At 46.1% G+C, this 23,058-nt stretch overlaps 1 protein-coding gene across 1 annotated transcript in view; it reads left to right on the forward strand.

The window, feature by feature from the left end:
• Nucleotides 1-18,792, forward strand: part of LOC129381681 (uncharacterized) — a 186,718-nt gene extending 167,926 nt beyond the window's left edge. The window contains exons 9-10 of the mRNA XM_055064723.1: nucleotides 1,246-1,486; nucleotides 18,674-18,792. Of these exons, the coding sequence (XP_054920698.1) occupies nucleotides 1,246-1,486; nucleotides 18,674-18,700 (268 nt within the window). The 3' untranslated portion in view covers nucleotides 18,701-18,792. The remainder of the gene's footprint in view (nucleotides 1-1,245; nucleotides 1,487-18,673) is intronic.
• Nucleotides 18,793-23,058: the final 4,266 nt, after the last annotated feature.

Genomic DNA, 23,058 nt, shown 5'->3' on the forward strand with positions numbered 1-23,058 from the left:
CTTGGCCGTTTTTGCGGATGATTGAATATACAAGTGCTCTGAAGCCTTAGGAGTTGGTCTTACGAGCGGCGCAGAAATTAAGCTGTTTCCCTAGCAAACCTGCACATGGCACAAAATTGAAGCCTAGCCAGCATTTGAGTACGCTAACGGGAATCTCACTGCGAAGTGAAATGCTTGTAAAGGAAGTAGAGTCTTAGCAAAACATTTGTTAAGCAAGTGTTCGATAGTTTACGTCATACGGCAGCCATCAGCTGTGTTTTCCAATGCCCTGATATAAATCTGCGCTACGCCAAATTTGTTTTCGGTGGAAATAGGGGACATAATTGCAATCGGTGACAAAACTGTAACGTTCTTAGGATAATAAAATATTGTACAAATAATTATTGAGGGATCCTTGTTTTTTATGCATTACACCATGTTTGTAGCAGATTTCACTGGTGAATTCGGTGGACTAAATAGACTGCCCTTTATTGGCACAAAATTGTGCACAGACAATCTGGGTAATGCGTATGCGGTGTTTGGAGTGTGAAAGCTAATAATGTAGTTAGAATTAAATTTTTTATGCCAGTAATCCGGAGCTTTATCAGTGCGTTTTACGGAAATCACAGAATTAATGCCGCTGCCCTAAAGAAAATGTGATCGCTACGAAGACCAAGCTGAGCGAGAATAAGGGGAGGGGGAAATCATGGTTGGGCTTTTGACAATGTGACAGGTGTTTGGGGGAATTAGACTCTTTTTCAAAATCGATTGTAACGTGCTCAACGGCGCTGTATGCGCGCAGTGTTTCAAATGGACCATTCATATACCTGTGCGATTTATTTTTGGCGGCAACTTCAACTCCGATTGCAACTGCTCAATTAAAAGGTGTCAGTCGGAACGTGGTCGTTACTCTACCAGTTTGCACAGTACTCCTTTCTTCCTATTGAAACAAGTTGTTTCATTTTTGCAGATTGCATTTATAGCTAACGTGCTGTGTATTGAAAAAAAATATCTGCTATAAGCCGTATTACATGTGAATGCTGAGAATGGTGTTTTGATTTATTCAACAGACGCAGCCCCTTCGTTAACAACATTTCATTGACCACGGGTGTAGCTATCTTTTTCAACGATGGACGTGTGACTTTATCAAAAACAGCAAGAAATATTAACTCGATAGCTTCTTTTTTATAACTATTCTTTTATCTGCAAAGAAACACAGTGGAGTGATTGTGCCTAACTAATACAACATTTTCTTTTTCTTATTAGCACAACATTCTCTCTCGACACTGATGGCCAGGCTTCCGACGGCTTAGTATCTGCCAAATACGGAAAAGTTCCTGGCCTTATGAAGGATGAGACATTTTTCGTGTATGTCCGGAACTTGCCGGATCGCTACATGGTGGCCGCAAGTTTCCGCTCCGAGCCTTTCACCATAGCCCATAGATCGGCAAAGGACTATATACATTTTTATCGCTCAGAGAACTGCGATACTCTATCCTTGACCCAGGTAAGTAACCTTTCAATTATGGACAAAGTGTTCTGCCAAACTTCTTTCAAAATGCCCAGTTTAATCCTGCAACTGGCTAAACAAAAACTTGTAGCTTACAGTTTCTCTGTTAAGTTATGTCGTCATTACGATGCACGAAAACATAAAAAATGAAGTGACAAATTGATTATATAAAAACTAAGCAAGATACAGACGGCCTACAAAATTGTTTGCCTGTCAGTGTCAGAGAAAGGTGAATGTGCGGCCGCCGACGGCTCTCCTGGCTTATCCAAGCCAGGAGTGCAGCGCTTCTGAGAATTTACATTTGATGAGAAGGAACAAAAAGTTGTTTGTACTCTTCAGACAGAAACATATTACATTTCGAACGAATAAATTACGATAGACCTATGTAGCGTAGACCAAACAGACATTCTATTAAACACTGGCGAGAGACTAACGAAAGGATTACTATCCGGTTGTAACTATAGGCAGCCTGTGGCGAGTATATCTGGCACAAGAATTTCGGGGATCATTGCTCTTTTTTCTTGTTATTATTATTGCCACATAGGCTTGCTCGCGGTGGCAATCGTACATGTAGTCTGGCCAGCAGCATACGAATGATGAGACGTTGGCTCAAAGCGGCTGGTGCTACAACTGTCGTTCCGTAAGCACAATGGGCAGCTGTCAAGCAAAGGACCAGGCAGGATTCCGTAAAGGGTACTCAACAATAGAACATATTCACACTATCAATCAGGTGATCGAGAAATGTGCGGAATATAACCAACCCTTATATATAGCTTTCATTGATTACAAGAAAGCGTTTGATTCTGTCGAAACCTCAGCAGTCATGGAGGCATTGCGGAATCAGGGTGTACAAGAGCCGTATGTAAAAATACTGAAACATATCTGTAGCGGCTCCACAGCCACCGTAGTCCTCCATAAAGAAAGCAACAAAATCCCAATAAAGAAAGGCGTCAGGCAGGGAGATACGATCTCTCCAATGCTATCACAGCGTGTTTACAGGAGGTATTCAGAGACCTGGATTGGGAAGAATTGGGGATAAAAGTTAATGGAGAATACCTTAGTAACTTGCGATTCGCTGATTGTATTGCCTTGCTTAGTAACTCAGGGGACCAATTGCAATGCATATTCACTGACCTGGAGAGGCAAAGCAGAAGAGTGGGCCTAAAAATTAATCTGCAGAAAACTAAAGTAATGTTTAACAGTCTGGGAAGAGAACAGCAATTTACAATAGGTAGCGAGGCACTGGAAGTGGTAAGGGGATACATCTACTTGGGGGAAGTAGTGACGGCGGATCCGGATCATGAGACGGAAATAATCAGAAGAATAACAATGGGCTGGGGTGCGTTTGGCAGGCATTCTCAGATCATGAACAGCAGGTTGCCATTATCCCTCAAGAGAAAAGTGTATAATAGCTGTGTCTTACCAGTACTCACCTACGGGGCAGAGACCTGGAGGCTTACGAAAAGGGTTCTACTCAATATGAGGACGACGCAACGAGGTAAGGAAAGAGGAATGATGGGTGTAACGTTAAGGAATAAGAAAAGAGCAGATTGGGTGAGGGAACAAACGCGAGTTAATGACATCTTAGTTGAAATCAAGAAAAAGAAATGGGCATGGGCAGGACATGTAATGAGGAGGGAAGATAACCGATGGTCATTAAGGGTTACGGACTGGATTCCAAGGGAAGGGAAGCGTAGCAGGGGGCGGCAGAAAGTTGGGTGGGCGGATGAGACTAAGAAAGTTGCAGGGACGACATGGCCACAATTAGTACATGACCGGGGTTGTTGGAGAAGTATGGGAGAGGCCTTTGCCCTGCAGTGGGCGTAACCAGGCTGATGATGATGATGATGAAGCACAATGGCGCCCTAGTAGCTGTCACGTAGTTCACAACGCTGGCGTCCTTTGGAAACCAGTGTGCAAAAGTTGAATGTTGGCTCCCTAAACGTGAGTGAGAATTGAATTCTTGCGTGCTACGCGACAACACTACGATGTAGTCATGAGACACGCCTTGACTCCAGAGTTACTTTGACCATTGGGGATTCTTTCACGTGGGCCCACTGCGCGGTGTAAGGGCCGGTTTCGTATTTGAATATCATAGAAATTCGGCCGCCGTGGCCGGGATTTAAACCAATTCAACCAAGGCCCCCGAGCCCTTGATGTTATGGCAAATGACATCTGCAGTGCTGCAGGCGTAGAACTTCGATGTTGTACGAGACGAGAACGACAGAAGACCGTTGTGCTTTATCCATTTATTTCCGTTTTTGTTTGCGTGTTTGTCTGTTCAACATTCTTATGTTCATGCTTCCACTTTACTGGAATATAAAGGACATAACTTCCATTTCCGCTGGGGACGGCAATGTTGGTCGAGCCCTTTGTATCGAGCTGTCGTAGTAGGTCGAAGTGTTGAAGCCGGCGTCACCACCAAAAAAAGAAAACAAAGAAGCACACTATCAGATAAAAAAATAACACCAGAAAAATAAAAACAGAGAACTAAAACACTCATCCGCGCTGCACTCGATACTGCTACCAGTACTCAACGCGTCCCTTCGTCGCATTAAAGATAGCTCATTCTTCTCCCGTGTGGACACCAATTACAGCTGGCAGAGCCGGTATGCAGGCCGATGGAGCAGTACCTGACCACTCGAGGACGACATTACTGAAAGTCACGTCAGACCTTCCACAGACGGCACACATTCTTTCAATACCTTTTGTGAAGCCCGCTCTCCATATACACGTACGAAGAACGCCAGCTCTCGCCTCTTCCTGCAGCACACTTCCCTTCCAGTTGTCGTAGCAAAGTTCAGTGCGTTCGCGAGCTTCTAGATGCAATACATTGTGAGGGAAATTTCGTTTTGGTGGATTTCTGCCATGCCGCGGTCTCTATCTGTCGTACTTCGAGGCGCGCCTCCTTGATCGTTATGTCTCTAAGCTACTCTGCCACGCTCTCAAGACAAACCTTCACGAGTACGATGCGCCGACGTAGTGCGGCCATCCATCCTATACATCGCGTTGACCCATCTGCAACCATGGTGTAGCTACACCCGGAGTGCGAAATTTTTCTCTAAGATTGTCATCAGCTGGTTTATATATGTCGCCTGCGCCACCACCATTCTCACGGTGAAAGATGACCACCCCATCTCCCCCTGTATCACTGCAATTGGCGCATGCTTGTGAATTGCCAGTTCCAGTCTCCCTATTTCCAATTGACGGCTCTGCGACAACTCCCCTAAGCCTGATGGGAGCCAGAGCGCAACGTTGGCGAGCGTGAGCCCTCGCAATGTCACCGTATTCCTCAGGTTTCGCATCACGTCGCACTGGCTATACGACCACTGTAAGCTAACATTGCAATCCCTTCCGTCTCTAGCAATCCCTTCAGAAATGCTGCTCTCCGTCTCAGCTAGCTCTCTTTCATATGCGGAGAGGTAGTCTGGGCTTGTAGTCAGGCGCGTTCCCAAGTACTTTATTGAGCTGGTATTGTGGATTAACTCGCCCTGTAGGCGTCAAGTTGTGTACTGCCCCGTATCGGGTGTCTCTCACGTCAACACATTACACTCGATAGGGCTGAAGCGCATCGCAGTCGCCCCCACCTTCCTGCCACGTACATTCAAGAGTATCTGAAACACTGCTGTCGAACCAACAAGGACGTCGGTGTTGTCGACAAGCACCAGGGTCAGCGCACGGCTCACCAGTAGCTGTCCCTCCTATCGTGGTCTGATAGTGAAACCACATCCTTAAACTTCTAGTACTTTGACCGCCCGGCAACATGCACAATGAACAGCAGTGGGGGCAGTGGACAGCTCTAAAGAAAGCTTCGTCACCTAGCTAGTTTCGTGGTTCTATATCCATCCCATTCCATCCCATCGCTGCTGATGGCCTTGAGGAGCCTGCGTTCTTCACCGGCCAAGCTTAACTCTTCCAGCATTACCCATAGGATCTCACGGTCCACCCAGTTATGTGCCTTGGCAATGATAAGGAAGGCCACATACAGCGGGCTTCCCGCCTTCAGCACAAGTTCTATGCTCTGAGTAAAGACCAAGCCGCTGTGTTCAATTAGACACACCAGCCGGTAGCCCACCAGTAACTCCCGCTAAACACCTGTGACCTCCACTCATGGTAGCCGTGACATCAGCTCTTTAATGGCCATTCTAAATAACAGTGGTGCTTTTGCAAGTGGCCTGTGGATTGTGAGGTCTGTTTTAACCCTGGTACCTTCTGGAGGCCTCAGCTTGCTAATCATCCTGCACAATTGTGCATCCGCGTCACCATTGTCTTCGCCAAACGCTACTCAACACTAGCGAGTGCTCAACCCTAGCGAGTTCTCAACACTAGCTCGAGCCTGCACAAGCACTGCTGCCTCGCTTTTCATGTTCCTATTGTTTCCCAGGAAGCAATGACCGCTTCAGTACCGCCACAATGCTTCGGATGTCTCCGGGCACGACTCACATTTTACAGCACAGCTCTTTCGCGCCCGTTTATGCGGCGAGCGTCGGTGTTTTCTCTCGTAACCGAGTGAACGAACGCAGCGAAGGATGAAAGCGAACCAAGAGCGCTGCGGAAGATGAAAGACGGTTTTACGAAGAGAGCGCGGGCAGGAAAGCGGAGGAGGAGGGGGCAGCAGGACCACGAGGCGGCAATTGAAGGAATAGATTATGTTGAAAGGGCGTGAGAAGAAAAGCGTAGTACGGCTCAAGACGGGTTTCGCGGTGATCATATCTACGAGGTGGCGCCACAGCAGCGAGCGGCGTCTGTACGGAAACAAAGCGCTGCTTGAGTGCAGGTCTGTCTGCGGCGGCTGTTGTGAATCGCGCCCGCGCGTCAACCACGCGCCGCCTCTCGCGATCTCCCGATTAACGAGGCAGTTGTTCTACACTTCGCTCCGTTTGCAACGAGCCGCAAGAGACAGATTTCCCACGCGAGCCAATATATCTAGAAATAAAACACGTTCACTGCTGCACTCAAATTTACACTTGGGAATTTTCTTATCGTCGGTGAATTTTTCCCCCTTGAATCACAACAGCCACCTTCCTGTTCCCGTATTGCTTCATGCCCAGCCAACCTCTTGCATCCTGAGCCCACTGTTTGATGACAATTGTCATTTCTGTCATCAGGTGGTCATACGAGTCAAGCACATCGGCTCTTCTTTCCAGTCTGGCTGCGCTCTCCTGCAAGGCCATATATTTAGGGCAAGCAGACATTATCATATCCTGCTTGAAATGCCACCGAAAAGCTGCATGAAAAAACAGCCATATCTTATTGTAGTCACTGCGCCAGCTTGCCAGCTCTGTCCTCATATAACATCTTAAGCGTACTTACCGGGAAGCCAGGAGGGCACTACCCTCCCTCACTGCCAAAAGTGGGTGGCAAAGTATGTCGTTTGACCGCCGCCTCCCCCTCCCCCTTTTGATAGCGGCCACATTCGGCTGCATGCTGGAAAGCCGAAGAAAAGAAGAGCTGAAGCTAAATTTTCTAGAGAGAGAGATAGAGAGAGACAAATAGAAGTCATAAGGGAAAGGAAAAGTCACCACATGAATAACGCTTTTCTTTACTACGCATCCTCTGCTTGGACAGCGAGGATTGTTTTTTGTGCCTTCGCTTAACGCCCAGTAGTGGATGACGTGCGGGATTCACCGTACGCGCTCTCATTGCTGGGAACACCTAGAACTCTGCAGTTTCCGCCGTAACAAATATCAGTCTCCGCAACTTGCATCACGCCCACATTTTTTCGGACCGCTATATCCATATTCTAATTTAGCGGGTGGACGAGGGGAGCCGCGCTCAACGATTCTGTGGCTTACGGCATGAAATCATTGAATTATCCAGTGCTGGAACTATTTATATCTTTCTAGAGATAGCCTACATACCGTTAAATTCTCAGCATCTCCCAACCATAAAAATTCTAATCAACATCTTACAGGTATCTGTCCAATTTTGTTGTGTTATCACGAGTTATCGTAGGTATTGTCGTGAAAATGACCCTGGCCCAACGTGATGGGCCATTTAGAAATCAGTAGAACACCTATTTGATTTTTTTTTTAAAGAACGTCTGCCGTCTGACTGACAATTTCATTTTTTGAGCCGGTTTGTAAATAAGAGCTACACTGTTATGTGTTGCGCGGCAGGAGGAATAGCAACAAATATTTCGGGTCTTAAAAAATGGAGGCCACTCTTTGGTGATGTGTACTGAATATGTGCACTATTTGGGTAGTTAGGTTGTAATTAAAATGTGTGGCACAATTTTTACGTTCCCGGTCATCTTAGAAGCGTTGCCAATAATTAGTAAGCCTTCGCTTTTCCTTCGCTATCTTTAGGCGTCGTAAAACATTCTGACTTGGTTTCAGCGATTTCCTCGTTGAACTAAGCAAGCTATTTTGTTTATCTTTAGCGAAAATTTAGGGCGCGCTGTCAGAAATGCGTAAGTAAAATTCAAGGAAGGGCGACTAATTATGACATTTGCAGTAAATAACTCTTGGAACTGGCCTGTAATATATTTAATGTGTTTTCCGAACAAAGAATTTCTGCCGTCACCTTGGGGAACTGCGAACTCAGCCGATATGAAGTATAGCCCAAATTCAGTGGGAAGGGGGGGGGGGGGGGCAGGGAGGGGAGGAGGACGCAGTGGTAACTTATCAAGCCAGCAACAAACTAGCACATCAAAGTGTCTTAGTTAAAATACGTTGGCAGGCGAGTTGGTTTAAATCTGTGATAGAATAAGCAAGTGGGACTGAAATGGCAAAGATGGAGCTGGACGTCTTTTTTCTGCCCTTGAGCGTCTACAAAAGCTATGCAAATTGGTTGGTACAGAGAATAACAAAAGGAACGCATGTTCCACTCAACAAAGCATTCAATTTGTAACTTGGCCTCATAAGGCTGCCAGTGCCATTCCGCTTTCGTACGGAAGTACATATGTTAGTCAAACTGGCAGACTTATCGTTGATACACTAAAAGAGCATCAAGGTAGCGTGACTACAGTGATGTCGGGCCATTTGGGCATTAATTGCTGCCACCCTTAATTTTTTAGAAGGACGAAAGCCCAAGGCTTCTAGGATATTTTCAAGAGGAATGTCGTCATTTTGGTTACGCAACGATGTTCTCTACAAAAGGAACTTTTCACCAATCGGATGCAATTATTTACTGGTTGTTCCTACACTCCTTAGGACTGATTTACTCCAAGCATGTCCTAACGAGGTAACTTCTGGCCATATATGCTACACGCGGGTACTGAACAGAGTAAGACGATGGTACTACTGGTCAATACTCGCCATGGCCGTGACACATCATGTATGGATTTGCCTCGAGTGCCAGAGGCGGAAATCACCCCCAACAAAACCAGCTGGCCTGCTACAACCCGTTCAGATCACACGCACACCATTTGACAAGATCACAATGGACCTTTTAGGCCCACTTCTTGCGTTTAGTGCAGGAAACCGCAGGCTTATTTTCGCGACTGATTATCTGACGTGCTATGACAAAGCAAAGGCTCCCCCGTGAGGCCCAGCAGCAGAGAGCTGCGTTTGTTTATAGATAACGTTGTGCTGAGGCATGGTGTACCAACCATCGTAATCACATAAAGAGGAACCGCATCCACGGCAGCGCTTTTAGGTAATGTTCTGATACTCAGTCTAAGGACTCAGCGCAGGACAACAGCCTACTAACGCACTCACAGAGCGCTTAAACAAAACTCTTCAAGACATGTGTTCCATGTATGTGGAACACAAAAAGTGGGACGAGATCTTGCCTTATATGAAACTTTGCCGTACAAGACTGCTGAGCAAGAAACATGGATGACTTCGTTCAGCCTTGCTCACGGACAAGAAGTACGGGCGATGTTGGATGCAATGCTCCCACACGAACGCGACGGCTCTGACACTGATGCGGATGCGTCTACACAAAGCGCACAAGAAGCTAGACAGCTCCCACGCGTGCGCATCTGTCGACAGCAGCACTACGACGCAGACGGCTACAACGCTCGCCATAAACCAGTAACCTACTAAACCGGTGACAGAGCGTGCGTTTGGACGCCCATCCGAAGATGTGAGAAGCTAATAAGGCGATACTTCGGTCCATATCACGTACTACGACGCCTAAGTGACGCCACCTTCGAGATGCTCCCAGATACCCTATGTGCCCGAGGCGGCGCCAACACCGGCCTGAAGTGATGCACGTAGTACGCATGAAACTATACGTCAGCGAGTGACTGTGCTGGGAACTTCACACCAGTAACCTCCTCTAGCGTCGGGGCAGTACTCCTTTTCAGACAGAGGCAAATTCCCCGTCCCTTCTATGTCGACGACAAAGACAACGACGGGGGTTTTTTGTAGGCTTCGTCTCGTGCATTGGCCTAGCGGAGATTAGAAGACGAAGAAGCAATCCCTGGGCTCGACTGCTAAAACAAACAACGAAAACTACCTGTTATTATTTCCATTGGTATTGGGAAATTTATGCCCCAAATTAATTTGGAAAAATCCACCCATTTCTTGGCCAATCCCCCATCATGGGTAGGAGCCACACGTGTGACAGGCTACAACAACAACAAGCTCTTTTTGTTATACGTGTCATCGTCTCTTCTTTGCACCACGATAATATATTGTAGGGAGAGCGCTAGAGCTCCCCATCTGATATGATGTGTGCACACTGATTACGTATGATTTGACTGAACAAAAGAAAAATAGTTATTTCTGATTCGACGCCTTTTCGCCATTAGCCCTCGGTCATTGGTGAAAAGCTTTCGGGATGCACTCACTTCACCTCCCTTTTACGCAACATCACAAAACCGCCAAAACTCACCGCATCAATACGACGTGTACGCGTTAAATATGCATTAATATGCCGAACAAAGCAGAATTTTCTTCTGAATAGCGGCAGGCTGCCCCGTTCCGAAAAGAATAAAAGATGGCTGCCACCGATCGCTCAGGCACTAGCTACTCGCACCTACCGGAGAGCATGGGTTTATTTGCGTATAATAAACCTTCTTGCGTGGCCATGCAACGTTTTTGAGCACATTCGGCATGTTTACGACCTCGTTGGGCCAACTGCTCTTGGTTTAGGATTAGTTTTAGCGGCATTCTTAAGCTTCTGTTGCATCCCGCCGTGATTTTCTACTAGCCATCACAAGCTAAGTAAGCGAAAGCGGACCAATCGCAGACCCCGGCACCACCGTCTTCATCCGGTTATCGATTTTCATTAAAGTGGCTCGGCCCCATCGAATCTCTCTCCACTTGAGCGTGCTCCTTGCCTCTTGTCAACCAATTAGATAAGACAAGCCGCTCAGTGCAGGCAATGTTATTTGTGTTTCATGCAAACAAAAGTGGCCTACTATGAACGAGGAGAGCGCTTTATTGGTCTGTTCAGACAACTCTGCGGGTGACCGCCTGATGCTTGCGTCTGTGGTTACGCAAGCTTGACGTCATGAGATCGGAATAAAAACATATTGGAATAGTTTTACGTTATACCGCCCCTGCTTGTAAATAAACCTCCTTATAGTTTGGTGACAGGTGCAGGGTAATCTCGCAGTCTCCCAGGCTGTAATTACGAAGCCGTACCTTAACTCCTGCCACAGGGATGCCGGCAGAAACCATTTCACAAGGCTCGCAGAGTCAAGCCACCGCATCTCACGGCATGCTGCCGTGACCCACCGATATTCAGCGGGACGGACGACCAAGACGTCGAAGACTGGTTGGCAACTTACCAGAGGGTGAGCGCAGTCAACAAATGGGATGGTGCAACTAGGCTGACCAACGTATTATTTTACTTCACCGGCGTCGCCAGTCTCTCGTTCCAAAATCATGGAGCGGAGAATAATTACTGGGCGTCGTTCAAGACTTTTGCGGAAATATTCAGCTGCCTCGTGGTACGCAAGCTCCGCGCAGAACAGGAACAAGAACGCGGTGGGACCTTCCCCACTCATATTCAAGACGTTGTCGGCTTGTGTAAGCGCCTAACCCCCTTCGATACACGAGTCGGATAAGATCAAGCACATCCTTAAATGAATAGCCAATGACACGTTTCAGAGGTTATTAGTCTACGACCCAAAAACCATCACGGATGTTGACGCCTTTTGCCCTAGTTTCGACGAAGTACGCAAGCAACGAGCGCAAACGCGACACCTTCGGGAACAGAAGGACTCGCTTGGGGCCTTGACTCTGGGCGACTATAATTCACTGTTGCTTCAGATCAAGTAGGTCGTGCGTGAGGAGGTCTCCCAACAGCTCTTCATTTTATCGAGTACCCCCCACCAGCACAGGCACATCTGACCCCAGTCACACAGAAAGACGTCACTGTCGCTTTGCGTTTCACTCGTCCACCGCCTCTGTAGTCTGCGCCTTTGGCGTACGCCCAAGTCGTCGCGGCCGGGCCGCCCCGTCAACTAACCTATTCTTCCGCGACAGCACCCGTTCGGTCACGAGCAGTTCGGTTAAGCCGACCAGTCCCCACATTTTCGAATCCGTAGCGCACTGCGGACAATTGCCATATATGTTATTTTTGCGGTTATGCAGCACATGTGGCACGCTTCTGTCACTGCCACCCTCCTTTTCAAACTGATACTATGCGCTACGCACGATCCAGGCGCTTTAACGGCCCAGCGCGGCTACAACAATCCTCTTCGCCCGAACGTCTGCCCTCATCTACACATATGCGCCATCGACCCTGCCCTTCTGACGCGGAAAACTAAATGCCGCAGTTCCCGAGGAACGAACTGCGTCGTCGTTGAAAAATTCAATTCCTCACATTTCTCCAGGAAACCTCATCGAAATTGTAGATGGCTTTCGTACCATTTCGCTTGTGAACACTGGTGCTGCCGTTTCAGTAACCTTGCCGCTCGCTTAGGAACGTTACCAGGACGACAAAGGGATTGTTCCTTCGTACCGCTAGCGCACACCACACCGAGATGGCGTTCTATGCGTTGTGTTCTGCGCCATCTGAGCGTACGTTGGCTAAGTTGTTTGTCGCAGACAATTGTAACATACCACCCAGTAGTAAAGCCCTCGTCTCCATGTCCTGGGCCGGTGTTGGTGATTCCATAGTGCTATTTACACCCTCCGAGGCCGTTCAACACCGCATGAATCTCGCGTTGTCATTTGACGTTATCGACATGCCCAGAGGCGCTACATCCTTGTTTGTTACGAATCCACTGACAGTTCCTCATCCTTATTCAAGGGAGAGTGTACACGCACAATGCAGGCATTCGACGTATCCTCCATCTTCTGCCCTGACGCTGCTTACAACTTACAGCTTAATCAATAAAGGGGAAATGAGACATCCACCCAAAGGTTAGCTAAGTGCTCCACGGGAGCACTTAGCTATCTTAATTACTCCTCCCCACCTTTTCCCTATATCTTCCTATATCTCTTTATGGCAGCATTCAATCGCCCAACAATTGCTTTCGTAACTCCCGATCGGCTGTACGAATTCAATATTACGCCCTTCGGCCTAATGAACTGCCAAGCAACAATTGAAACAATGATGAACAGTGTCTTTCGGGGTTAAAATGGAAGACATGTGTGTCGCGGTCCACCATGCACTATGTTGGATGTCGTCCTTCAAAGATCCCTCAGGCCTTCTTGCCCGATGGGAACTTCGCCGGCAGAACTGCGATATCCGCGTGACATGCTGCAGCCGACTCCAGCATTACAACGCCGATGCCATCTCGCGCTCTCCCTTGCCTGACGACAATGCCTGCTGCTCACTATCCCACGTTACGATTTCTTCGCTCGACTTTACTACCATCGCACCTGAGCAGCGCAAGGGCCATTGAATTACCTTTCTTGTAGACCTGATTTCTGGTTCATCAGCACCACCAAACACTGGCACGCTGCATCGTCATGCTCATCACTTTCTCCTTCCGCGACCACCTGCTTCACCGACGGGTGCCAGCGGTTACTAACAGTGCCTCGCAGTCACCATTCCGAAATATGCGCAGCTTTCCGCGCCGATCCACTACACGTTACAAGACAAGGTATTAGGATTACTGCATTAGGAAATCCAAAATCAAGAAAGGGGCTGTGAGATGGAAAAGCACCCTGTGGTATAACGTTTGTAAACAGGGATAAGGTGCCTCAGAAATTTTGCCCAACGTTTCGATAGGAGGACCTATCTTCGTCAAAGGCGACCTCGTCATCCTCGGCATGCTAGCTTTTAAAGGGTTAGTGCAGTGACGTCAAGTGCAGCTGTCGGTGGTGGTTGCTTATAAAGGAAGAGACTTCAGAGGTAATGAGCGCTGTCGCCTGACGTCTGGGAGCGTCGTTCCCAAGACGACGAGACAAGAGCGGGAGAGTGAGAAAGCTAGGGGAAAAGAAAAGCGAGCAAAGGAGAGAAAAAAACGGGGGGGGGGGGTGACACCAAGAGGAAAAAAGGAGAAAGAACAAGAAAAAAAGAAGGGGGGCATGGGAGGGCGTTGGGGAAATGAGAGTTTAGGGAGCATTCATGGGTGTTGTTGGCGGCATGTTTTTTGTGGCATCAGAAGAGCTGGTCAGGCGGTCAGTGCGCGAGTAACACAAAAAAAAACCCTCCCCTCCCCAAAAAAAAACCATGAGTTGAAAGAGTGACTTGAGCAGCCTAGCAGCAATGCGTCGAGTAATTTTGAAGTAGTTAAGATGGCGACAAGTACTCTGGGGTGCAATGTAACTGGAAGGCACGGCATGGTCTTTCAACGGACGCTAGCCCCAGTAGCTCAACGTAGGTGTCGTTACGGCGGTAGACAGAAATGGCGATACCTTGTGTGGCTGAGACGCCGAAAAAGGTATACTGACCTCTGGGACTTCGGAATGTGTTGGTGATGATGTTCAAAAAAAACATGCAAAAGACAAAAAAGGAGAAAAGAGAGGGGGGATCGAAACAGGAATAACAAATCGAAAGGTGACGTACGCAGAAGCGGGCGGGGGCAGGTGTACATGGAAACAGGGGGTTGTACAGTTGATATAAATGTAAGAACATGACAGAGTATATTAAATTGAGTAGTGGGCAGGAAAAGATTTTCTTAATGGAGGAAGAGGGGAGGTGAAGAACTAAGGTTAGCTGGTGGCATATTGTGTTTTGTGTCTTGGTTGATGATATCAGAGTTTAAGTTGCCCCTTTTAAACATTCTAAGTTGCCACGTGTCAAATTATTTTCCGTCGGGTGTAGGAAATTAAGCTTGTGTATGAGGTATGATGCCTTAGATTTCCTTTCGCGAGGTGAACGGTAATTTGGTTGTTGTATGTAGAGCCTTGCTTTGCCAAATATATGACCATGTTCATTAATGTGGCCTGGTAAATTGTGTTTTGTGTCCGCGCGGTGACCGTTGAGTCTTGTGCGAATTTGTTGTCCAGTGTCGCCTATGTATTATTTGCTACAAGCGGCATAATGTAGACAGTAGACTGCGTTGCATGGTGTGCAGGACACAAAACACAATTTACCTAAAGCAGTAGCCAGCCACATTAATGAACGTGGTCATATATTTGACAAAGCAAGGCTCTATATGCTACAAACAAATTTCCGTTCACCTCGCGAAAGGAAATATACGGAATCATACTTCATACACAAGTTTAATTGCCTACACCCGACGGGAATTAATTTGGCACGTGGCAACTTAAAATTTTAAAGGCGGTAACCTAAATCTCAAATTCTCATACCATCAACCGAGACACAAAAACTTGGAGGACGCTTACGCTTCGCCTTCAAGAGTGGACCGCGATAGCGTTATCACACCGCGTTCGCACCACCCACTCATTCGTTCGGCATGTTTTTGCGTCACACAAAGATGAAACGTGTGCCTGAGCAAGCGAAACGAACCAAAGAACTCGGTGTCTCGGAGGGAGAAACGATCTACGCGAGCCAAACGTCGTGATCGGCACGGACAACCGGGCCGCGACGCGCCATGAAGCCGGACGCGATCATGGGGCTGACGCCTCGGTGGGATCGTCCTCTATCTCTCTTGGGAGCACCACGCAGACGCATGACTCCTCGCCAGCAGCACGGCACACATCGCAGGGGACGCTTTCCCACCAGATGCGCTGCGGTGCAGCGATCACGTCAGAGGCGTCCCGCAGCGGACGCAGCACCTAGGAATCACGCTGTGAGCGGAAAGAGGGGCCACTTCGACTAAACACGAGGGTTCGAGTGACGCACGCCGCCGACGCCGACGACACCGGCTTTTCTTCGACACGAGCTCCTTAACGCTGTCGCGTTAAAACACATTATGCCACCAGCTACCCTTAATTCTTAACCTCACCTCTTCCAACATTTCGAAAAAATTTTCCTGCCTACTACTCAATTTAGCATTGGCTTTCATGTTCTTACGTTCATATCAAGTGTACAACCCCCCTTTTCCATGTACACCTGCCCCCACCTGCTTCTGCGCATGTCACCTTCCTATTTGTTATTCCGGTTTAGGTTCCCCCCTCTCTTTTCTCATTTTTGTGTGTTTTCTTATTCTATGTTTTTGAAACACCCTCACCAACACAATCCGAAGTCCCAGACGTCAGTATACCTTTTTCGGCGTCTCAGACACACAAGGTATCGCCATTTCTGTATACCGCCGCAACGACACCTACGTTGAGCTTCCGGGGCTAACGCCCCTTGAAAGACGATGCCGCTGCCTTCCAGTTACATTGCACCCCAGACTCATTGTCGCCACCTTAACTACTTCAAAATTACTCGACGCATTGTTGCTATGGTGCTCAAGCCACTCTTTCAACTCATGTTTTTTTTTTTTTTTTTTTGGGGGGGGGGGGGGGGTCTTTCGTGTTGCTCGCGCACTCAGCACCTGACCGGCTCTTCTAATGCCACCAGAAACATGACCCCAACGACACCCATGAATGCTCCCTAAGCTCTCATTTCCCCGACGCCCTCCCATGCCCCCCTTCTTTTTTTTTTCTTGTACTTTCTCCTTTCTTCCTCTTGGTGTCAACCTCCCCGTTTTCTTTCTCCCCTTTTCTTTCTTTTGTTTTGTCCTCGCCTTCCCACTCTCCCGCTCTTGGCTCTTCGTCTTGGCAAAGGCGATTACAGACGTCAGGCGACAGTGCTCATTACTTCTGAAGTCTCTCCCTTTATAACCAACCGCCACCGACAGCAACTGCTCTTGACGTCACTGCACTAACCCTTTAAATCTAACATGCCGAGGATGACGAGGCCGCACTTGACGAAGATAGGCCCTCCTATTGAAAAGCTTGGCCAGCCTTTCTGAGGCAAAATATTCCTCTTTACAAACTTTATTCTTCATTCGAAAATGTAATTGATAACAGTTACCTATTACTGCCGCACGAAAGTAAAAGATAAATTACTGAAAAGGGATTGATTACTTGTGCGTTACTTTCCTCAGAATATTTTTTAACGTCGTAGAGATACGCCAAAACGAACAAGCAAGTATGTCCTCTGCAGCCCTTCATGCGTTGCTGATCTGCGGTAACAATAGCTTTTAAATAATTTCGTTCGTCATGATCCCTCTACTTTGTGGTGAAGACATCAGAAGCGACTCGGAAAACTTGCTCGAGAAGGAAAAAGTGTAAACGACAGCGATTTTCCAGTTCGCTTTATGTGTGCGCTGGAGATGACGGGGAGGGGAGGGGTAGTAGGGCAGTATTGTTATGTACAGAGATCGTGCGCAGAATATCGCGGTTGCTCAGCAACTATATCCTTTAACGCGCACTGCTTCATTGTACCTGGGACACGGAGAACACGTTCTCGGTTGAGAAAATTAAATGCTTCCGAAATCATGTGTATGTGATTTCCCACATAATGTCCCTTAGTTGATCGATCTATTGATAAATATCAGAACTTGCTCAATTCATCGACGAACATCTGGTGGAGCCGCCGTGGTTGCTTAGTGGCTGCGGTGTTGGGCTGCTAAGAACGAGGTCGCGTGATGAAATCCCGGCCACGGCAGCCGCATTCCAATGAGGGCGAAAGGTGAAAACACCCGTGTGCTTTGATGTAGGTGCACGTTAAAGTCATCCAGGTGGTCCAAATGTCCGGAGTCCCCTACTACAACCTGCCTCATAATCAGATAGTAGTTCGGGGAAGTAAAACCTTATAATTTGATTTGTAATTCTGAACATCCGGTGGAGCGCTCGGATGAGAAAACAAATGCTAAGCACTCGGGTTTGCTTGTCGTGTAATGCAAATTCGTGAGGCTGCTGCATGGCACGATCCAGGGGCGTCCCACTGTCATCATCATCATCATCATCATCATCATCATCATCATCATCATCATCCTAGTTACGCCCACTGCAGGGCAAAGGCCTCTCCCGTACTTCTCCAACTACCCCGGTCATGTACTAATTGTGGCCATGTTGTCCCTGGAAACGTCTTAATCTCATCCGCCCCCCTAATTTTCTGCCGCCCCCTACTACGCTTCCCTTCCCTTGGAATCCAGTCCGTAACCCTTAATGACCATCGGTTATCTTCCCTCCTCATTACATGTCTGGCCCATGCCCATTTCTTTTTCTTGATTTCAACTAAGATGTCATTTACCCGCGTTTGTTCCCTCACCCAATCTGCTCTTTTCTTATCCCTTAACGTTACACCTATCATTCTTCTTTCCATAGCTCGTTGCGTCGTCCTCAATTTCAGCAGAACCCTAAATTCAGATTTTTAAAACTGACTCGTGTGTTACAGCTTGTCTCGTCAGTAAAGTAAGTAGTTAACTGTCTCTCGTTACTGCAGATTTGGTTGACTTACACTGAGCGTTGCGCAGTAAACAAATTATTCAATAAATTGAAAAAATTTGCCAAATTTTCACTTAATAAAAGAAGAATATGAAGCATAGGCGCTATATTTTAAGGTAGGGGGAGCCAAAGCGGAGATCGTAAAAACTAGTGTTGAGGGGTATGTGCAGAAGTGGCATAAAGCTGGAATGCTTACAACAGGCTTACGAAAAGCGCTAAGTGTTACCGCGAAGCAAACAACAGACTGCTTCTGCGATTTAAGGAGAACGTGAACCGTTCTTTACTCGCAGAGGGGAATAAAATTGTAGGCATCATGTGCACTTTTCATGGAATTTTATTCAGACATTTTAGCAATGCTTCGCTTTACGCAGATTTTAATGGTGCGGGTTCGATATGACATTTTTCTAATTCTTTAGCAACATCTTCTTAACTAAAATATTTTGTATTTGTATTATATCTTTGAGTGCCTTAACAGTAATGTACTTCAAAAGATAACTGAATTACCCCTCCCAATCATTATTTTGTGCTTTTTTTTATATTTCAGTACATTGTACTAGGCAGGCAGAGTTAGCGTCACCTACCAAATGGAATACAAGTAAACGCTAAACTTAATTGAATCTTTACGCTTCCGGACTCTCAGCAATAAACATGTATGAAAGACAACCTGCCTTGTATTTGTCACCAATGCGAAATATAACGCGAACATCTTACTAATCGCCTCACATAATCTTATAGCGTACATGCATACAGCATATCAGACATTTATTTATTTATTTATTTATTTATGTATTTATTTATGTATTTATTTATTTATTTATTTATTTATTTATTTATTTATTCATACCAAACTGTGCCGCATTGGCCTTGCAGTAGGAGAAATGAATGCCACATATAAACAAAATTTGCAGATACATTATAAGAAAAGAAATTAACTCGCAAATAGATTCACAGGCAATACCCGACATCATGCATAAAAAACAACGTTGGCATAGCAGTGCAGCAACAAAATCCACTCGATGAGCTAACGGCACAAAAGGTTGCAAACATGAGTATCTGATCAATTGAATAGCGAATCACCTCAGAAAAATGGCAGTACAGCAAATTACGATAGCGCAAAGTGAACGCTATCAACGCCACTAAAGAAAAAGAATTCGACTAGCTCTAGGAATACAGTGTAGAGATTCTTCGGCCTCGATTTGTCGTGGGGCCAAGAACACTTAACGGCTAAGTAGAAAATAAGTTCAGCGCTCCTAAACATGTCAAAATTGGTCGTAGATGTCTTCGAATGTCTAGTGGCTGGACTAGCTATGACGAAAATGGGACAATATTACTTGAGCGATAACGACGGTAAAACGTTGGCGTGATGGCGATGGTGTGACGACAATGATATGACGGTGACTGCGTGTCAATATGATGGCGTGTTTAAAACATGAAGCGAGTATGATGTTGAAATTAGGGCGGCAACGATTGGAGGACCCCGGTGGCATCACTACGACGGTATAACGACATTCCTAATGACGATGACATGGAAACTGTATGAGGGCAATGGAAGTACGATGAATGCATGACGGTGATGGCGCGATGAAGGCGGCATGGCAATGTAGGCATCACAACAGATGCAAGTAGGGACTTTCTGTCTACGACGTATTGACTACGATGGCATCAGAACGATGGCCTAATCACAGTCGAATGATGGCCAGATAATTACAATAGAATGAGGAAGAAGAATGATGGAACGACAAAGGCGATATGACGACGCCAGCAATACGACAGTGGGATGAAGTTACCGAATTTATGATTATGGTAAAACGAAAGCGAGACGACAATGGCATGGGGAGAATGGTATGACGACGACGGTATGACGGGAATGGGATGAAGACAGACAGACAGACAGACAGACAGACAGACAGACCGAGAGATAGATAGATAGATAGATAGATAGATAGATAGATAGATAGATAGATAGATAGATAGATAGATAGATAGATAGATAGATAGATAGATAGATAGATAGATAGATAGATAGATAGATAGATAGATAGATGTTGCGATTAGTATTTTCCCTTCAGTTGTTTGGATCACAGGGTACTCAATAAAGTTATTTGAATGAAGATGTAAGTACTTTAACAGCACCCTGTATTGCATGCGCTCTTTATACAAGGTTGGTCAGGGCTATTTTCCCAAAGAACGCAGATTGGTATGTGCTTTGGGATGCTCTTCCCAAAGCTCATGTGTACCATTAGAGCGAGTGTCCAGGTAGTTTGTAAGCATTCAAGTTGCAAAAGCCAAGCGCACCGAAGCAGACTTAAGTAAGGGAATTTGTACTTTGGGCCACCGAAAGTCACAGAGTGATGGAAAAGCTGGGAGGCACGAAACCTATCTGCGCATGCTCAAGAATGACCGCGCCAGTGGTCAGTCATTGGCTTCCTTCTTATCCGCCATGGTGCGACCTTTCAGTTCATAGTTCGCGATTATGGTGTCCATTTCTTTCTACCCGCGTTCCTGTTTTCGCACTTCCACCTTTTTCTAGCGAATACAAATACTTTGACAGAAAAAGGAGTAAAAGTAATATGGGACACTATATCGACCAAGCTCTATCCTCACTCGGCTTTTTTTTGTGTCTAGTATGCTCGAAGAAATAAGTCGTTTTGGAAAGAGATCAGCATAAACGTACTCTGCCATAAAACTCTCAACAAGGATTTCGCAAAGGCCTAGTTCTCAACACGCATTGCTCTGTCAGAAATAACAGATATTTTGCTAGTTTCAAGTCGGCAACAATGTGCCCAGAATATTTGTAGACCTGTCAAAGACTTATAACGATATGATTCACGATCTCTTGTTAAGAGAACTTGAACGCGGTGACATACGGCTGACGGCCGCGTCTCTCAAAAGTTATTGTCTGGAAGAACGGACGCAAACAGTCCTATTTCTTCACTCGCTCTCCGGCTCCCTTTTTTTATTATCAAATGCACTACGCGCAAGCTTTTGCGACCGCTTGTATTTATTATGTTAAAATCAATTTCGTGAAACTTAATACAAAATCTAAATTAAGCATGTACGCAGTGATTATATCAGTATTATTTACTAACCGGTAAATAGGATGACTTAATTGATTCAGAAAGCCTACCCTTCAGAAAATTACATGAAAGATCACAATGCAATCAAGAGTATATATAGAAATAAACATCCTTAATTTACATCAACGCACGTTGACACTGTCACTTAGTTCAAGACGTTGTAGGCGTCCTATTTTAAAAAAAAACATGTCATGGAATGTACCCGTCTATCTATTGCTGACCGAGATTAAACAATTGTTTGGTGTTACTAAATGTAATTTTCACATACTGCCTTCTCGCATTATATCATACACAACACATCATTCTTCTATTATACAGTTAAGAATTTTCAAGTAGTTTCGGCAACTACGGCACATGAAAATTTACATACGATGGATGCGTTGCAACAAGGATTATTTAGGACTACTGACGAGGTACCTCTGCATTAGCCCACAAACAGCCTATTGAGCAAATATAATGTGTTATTGCGACACATCCGTTTTAGTATATGCTTTTTAGAACACTTAGGACGCACAGAGAGAACATGGAAACATTTCTTTCCAACGCTTAGGAATTTACAAAAACACGTACTTTACAAGTGATCAGAGACGTAGCACAGAACCATCGAAAATTAGAACGTTGTAAACAAATTATGGTTTGCAAACTATCGGCGGCAGATTACCAAGACTTTCAAATAATTTTAATAATATACAAAACGTGACACACAGCGAGCTTCTTCCCTCGCTCGCGATGTGGTGCATTTGTTGAAAATTTCTTTTATTATTATTGTTATCACCATTTGCTGCACCATTTCGTTCGCACTGTTTTGTGAACATTTTCTTTGCTCTCTTCGGACCTGTAGTAAAGTGCTAATTCGCTCAGTATGGCCAAGCGCTTTCGCAAGTTGGATAGAGGCGCCTTCCAGTACCATGCTGCTGACCTGAAGGCCGAGGGTGCCGCTGTTGTTAGGTCTGCTCGATTCCCCTGCAGTATTGTGAACCAGTTCACGGTGGTTCACGACAAGATAAACATTGTGCAACCCGATTTCTTTGGTGCTGGCACAGCCCGACAATCTGACCGAAAGTTAGAGTGCAGACGCGTTGCCGGCGTTTCTTTTTTCAGACTAATGTGCACGGAATGCGTACGTTTGTGAAGTCTTTAAATGCTTTTATGACAGGCATCGCAGGCGCAAACGCTCCCGTACTTGCATAGACACGAAGACGGATGTAGCTGCGGTTTTAACGGTGCTTGCGCATGTGTCCTTTGTCGTCTGTTGCGCTGCTGTTGCGCATCTATTCGTCTGCACCAAGTCGGCACCGACAGTAGCAAAATCGTGAACCAGCCCTGCACATTTGCAGCAACTTTTGAAACGAACGGCGCGGTTCATATCAGGTGGTGTTCCTCCAAATGCAGTCACATGGGCAGACGTGATCTGTTGCTTTTATTGCTGTAGCAACTATACCATACATGTAGAGAAAGTTGGGCGACTAGGTTGTGATTCATGGTTCGGAAATTAACAGCGCAAAACAGACAAGGACGAAGAAAAATAAGAGCACGACAATGGCGCTGATTCACAACTGAAGCCTATTTTGATCAAAGTCACATTTATGTGGGCCATAACGGCTGCTGTGTAAACATTTCATTAAAGGAGCACTTGTCTTCATTAAAAGGTACGGGGGCTCTGCTCTTGCCTTTTCATTGTAGAGAGTGTGGGTGCCGACCGCTAGCGGAAAAAACTGTTTTTTCTCGCATAAAGATTAAACCACAAAAGAGATTATGGAAGCTTTTCATATTGATAGGGGAGGCGAAAGGTGCGTCAGTAGACCGTCTGTCACATTTAGTAAAAAAGAATTGAGAGAACTGTAAGATAGTG

Source organism: Dermacentor andersoni, chromosome 11, assembly GCF_023375885.2.
Source record: "Dermacentor andersoni chromosome 11, qqDerAnde1_hic_scaffold, whole genome shotgun sequence".
Classification (NCBI taxonomy): domain Eukaryota; kingdom Metazoa; phylum Arthropoda; class Arachnida; order Ixodida; family Ixodidae; genus Dermacentor; species Dermacentor andersoni.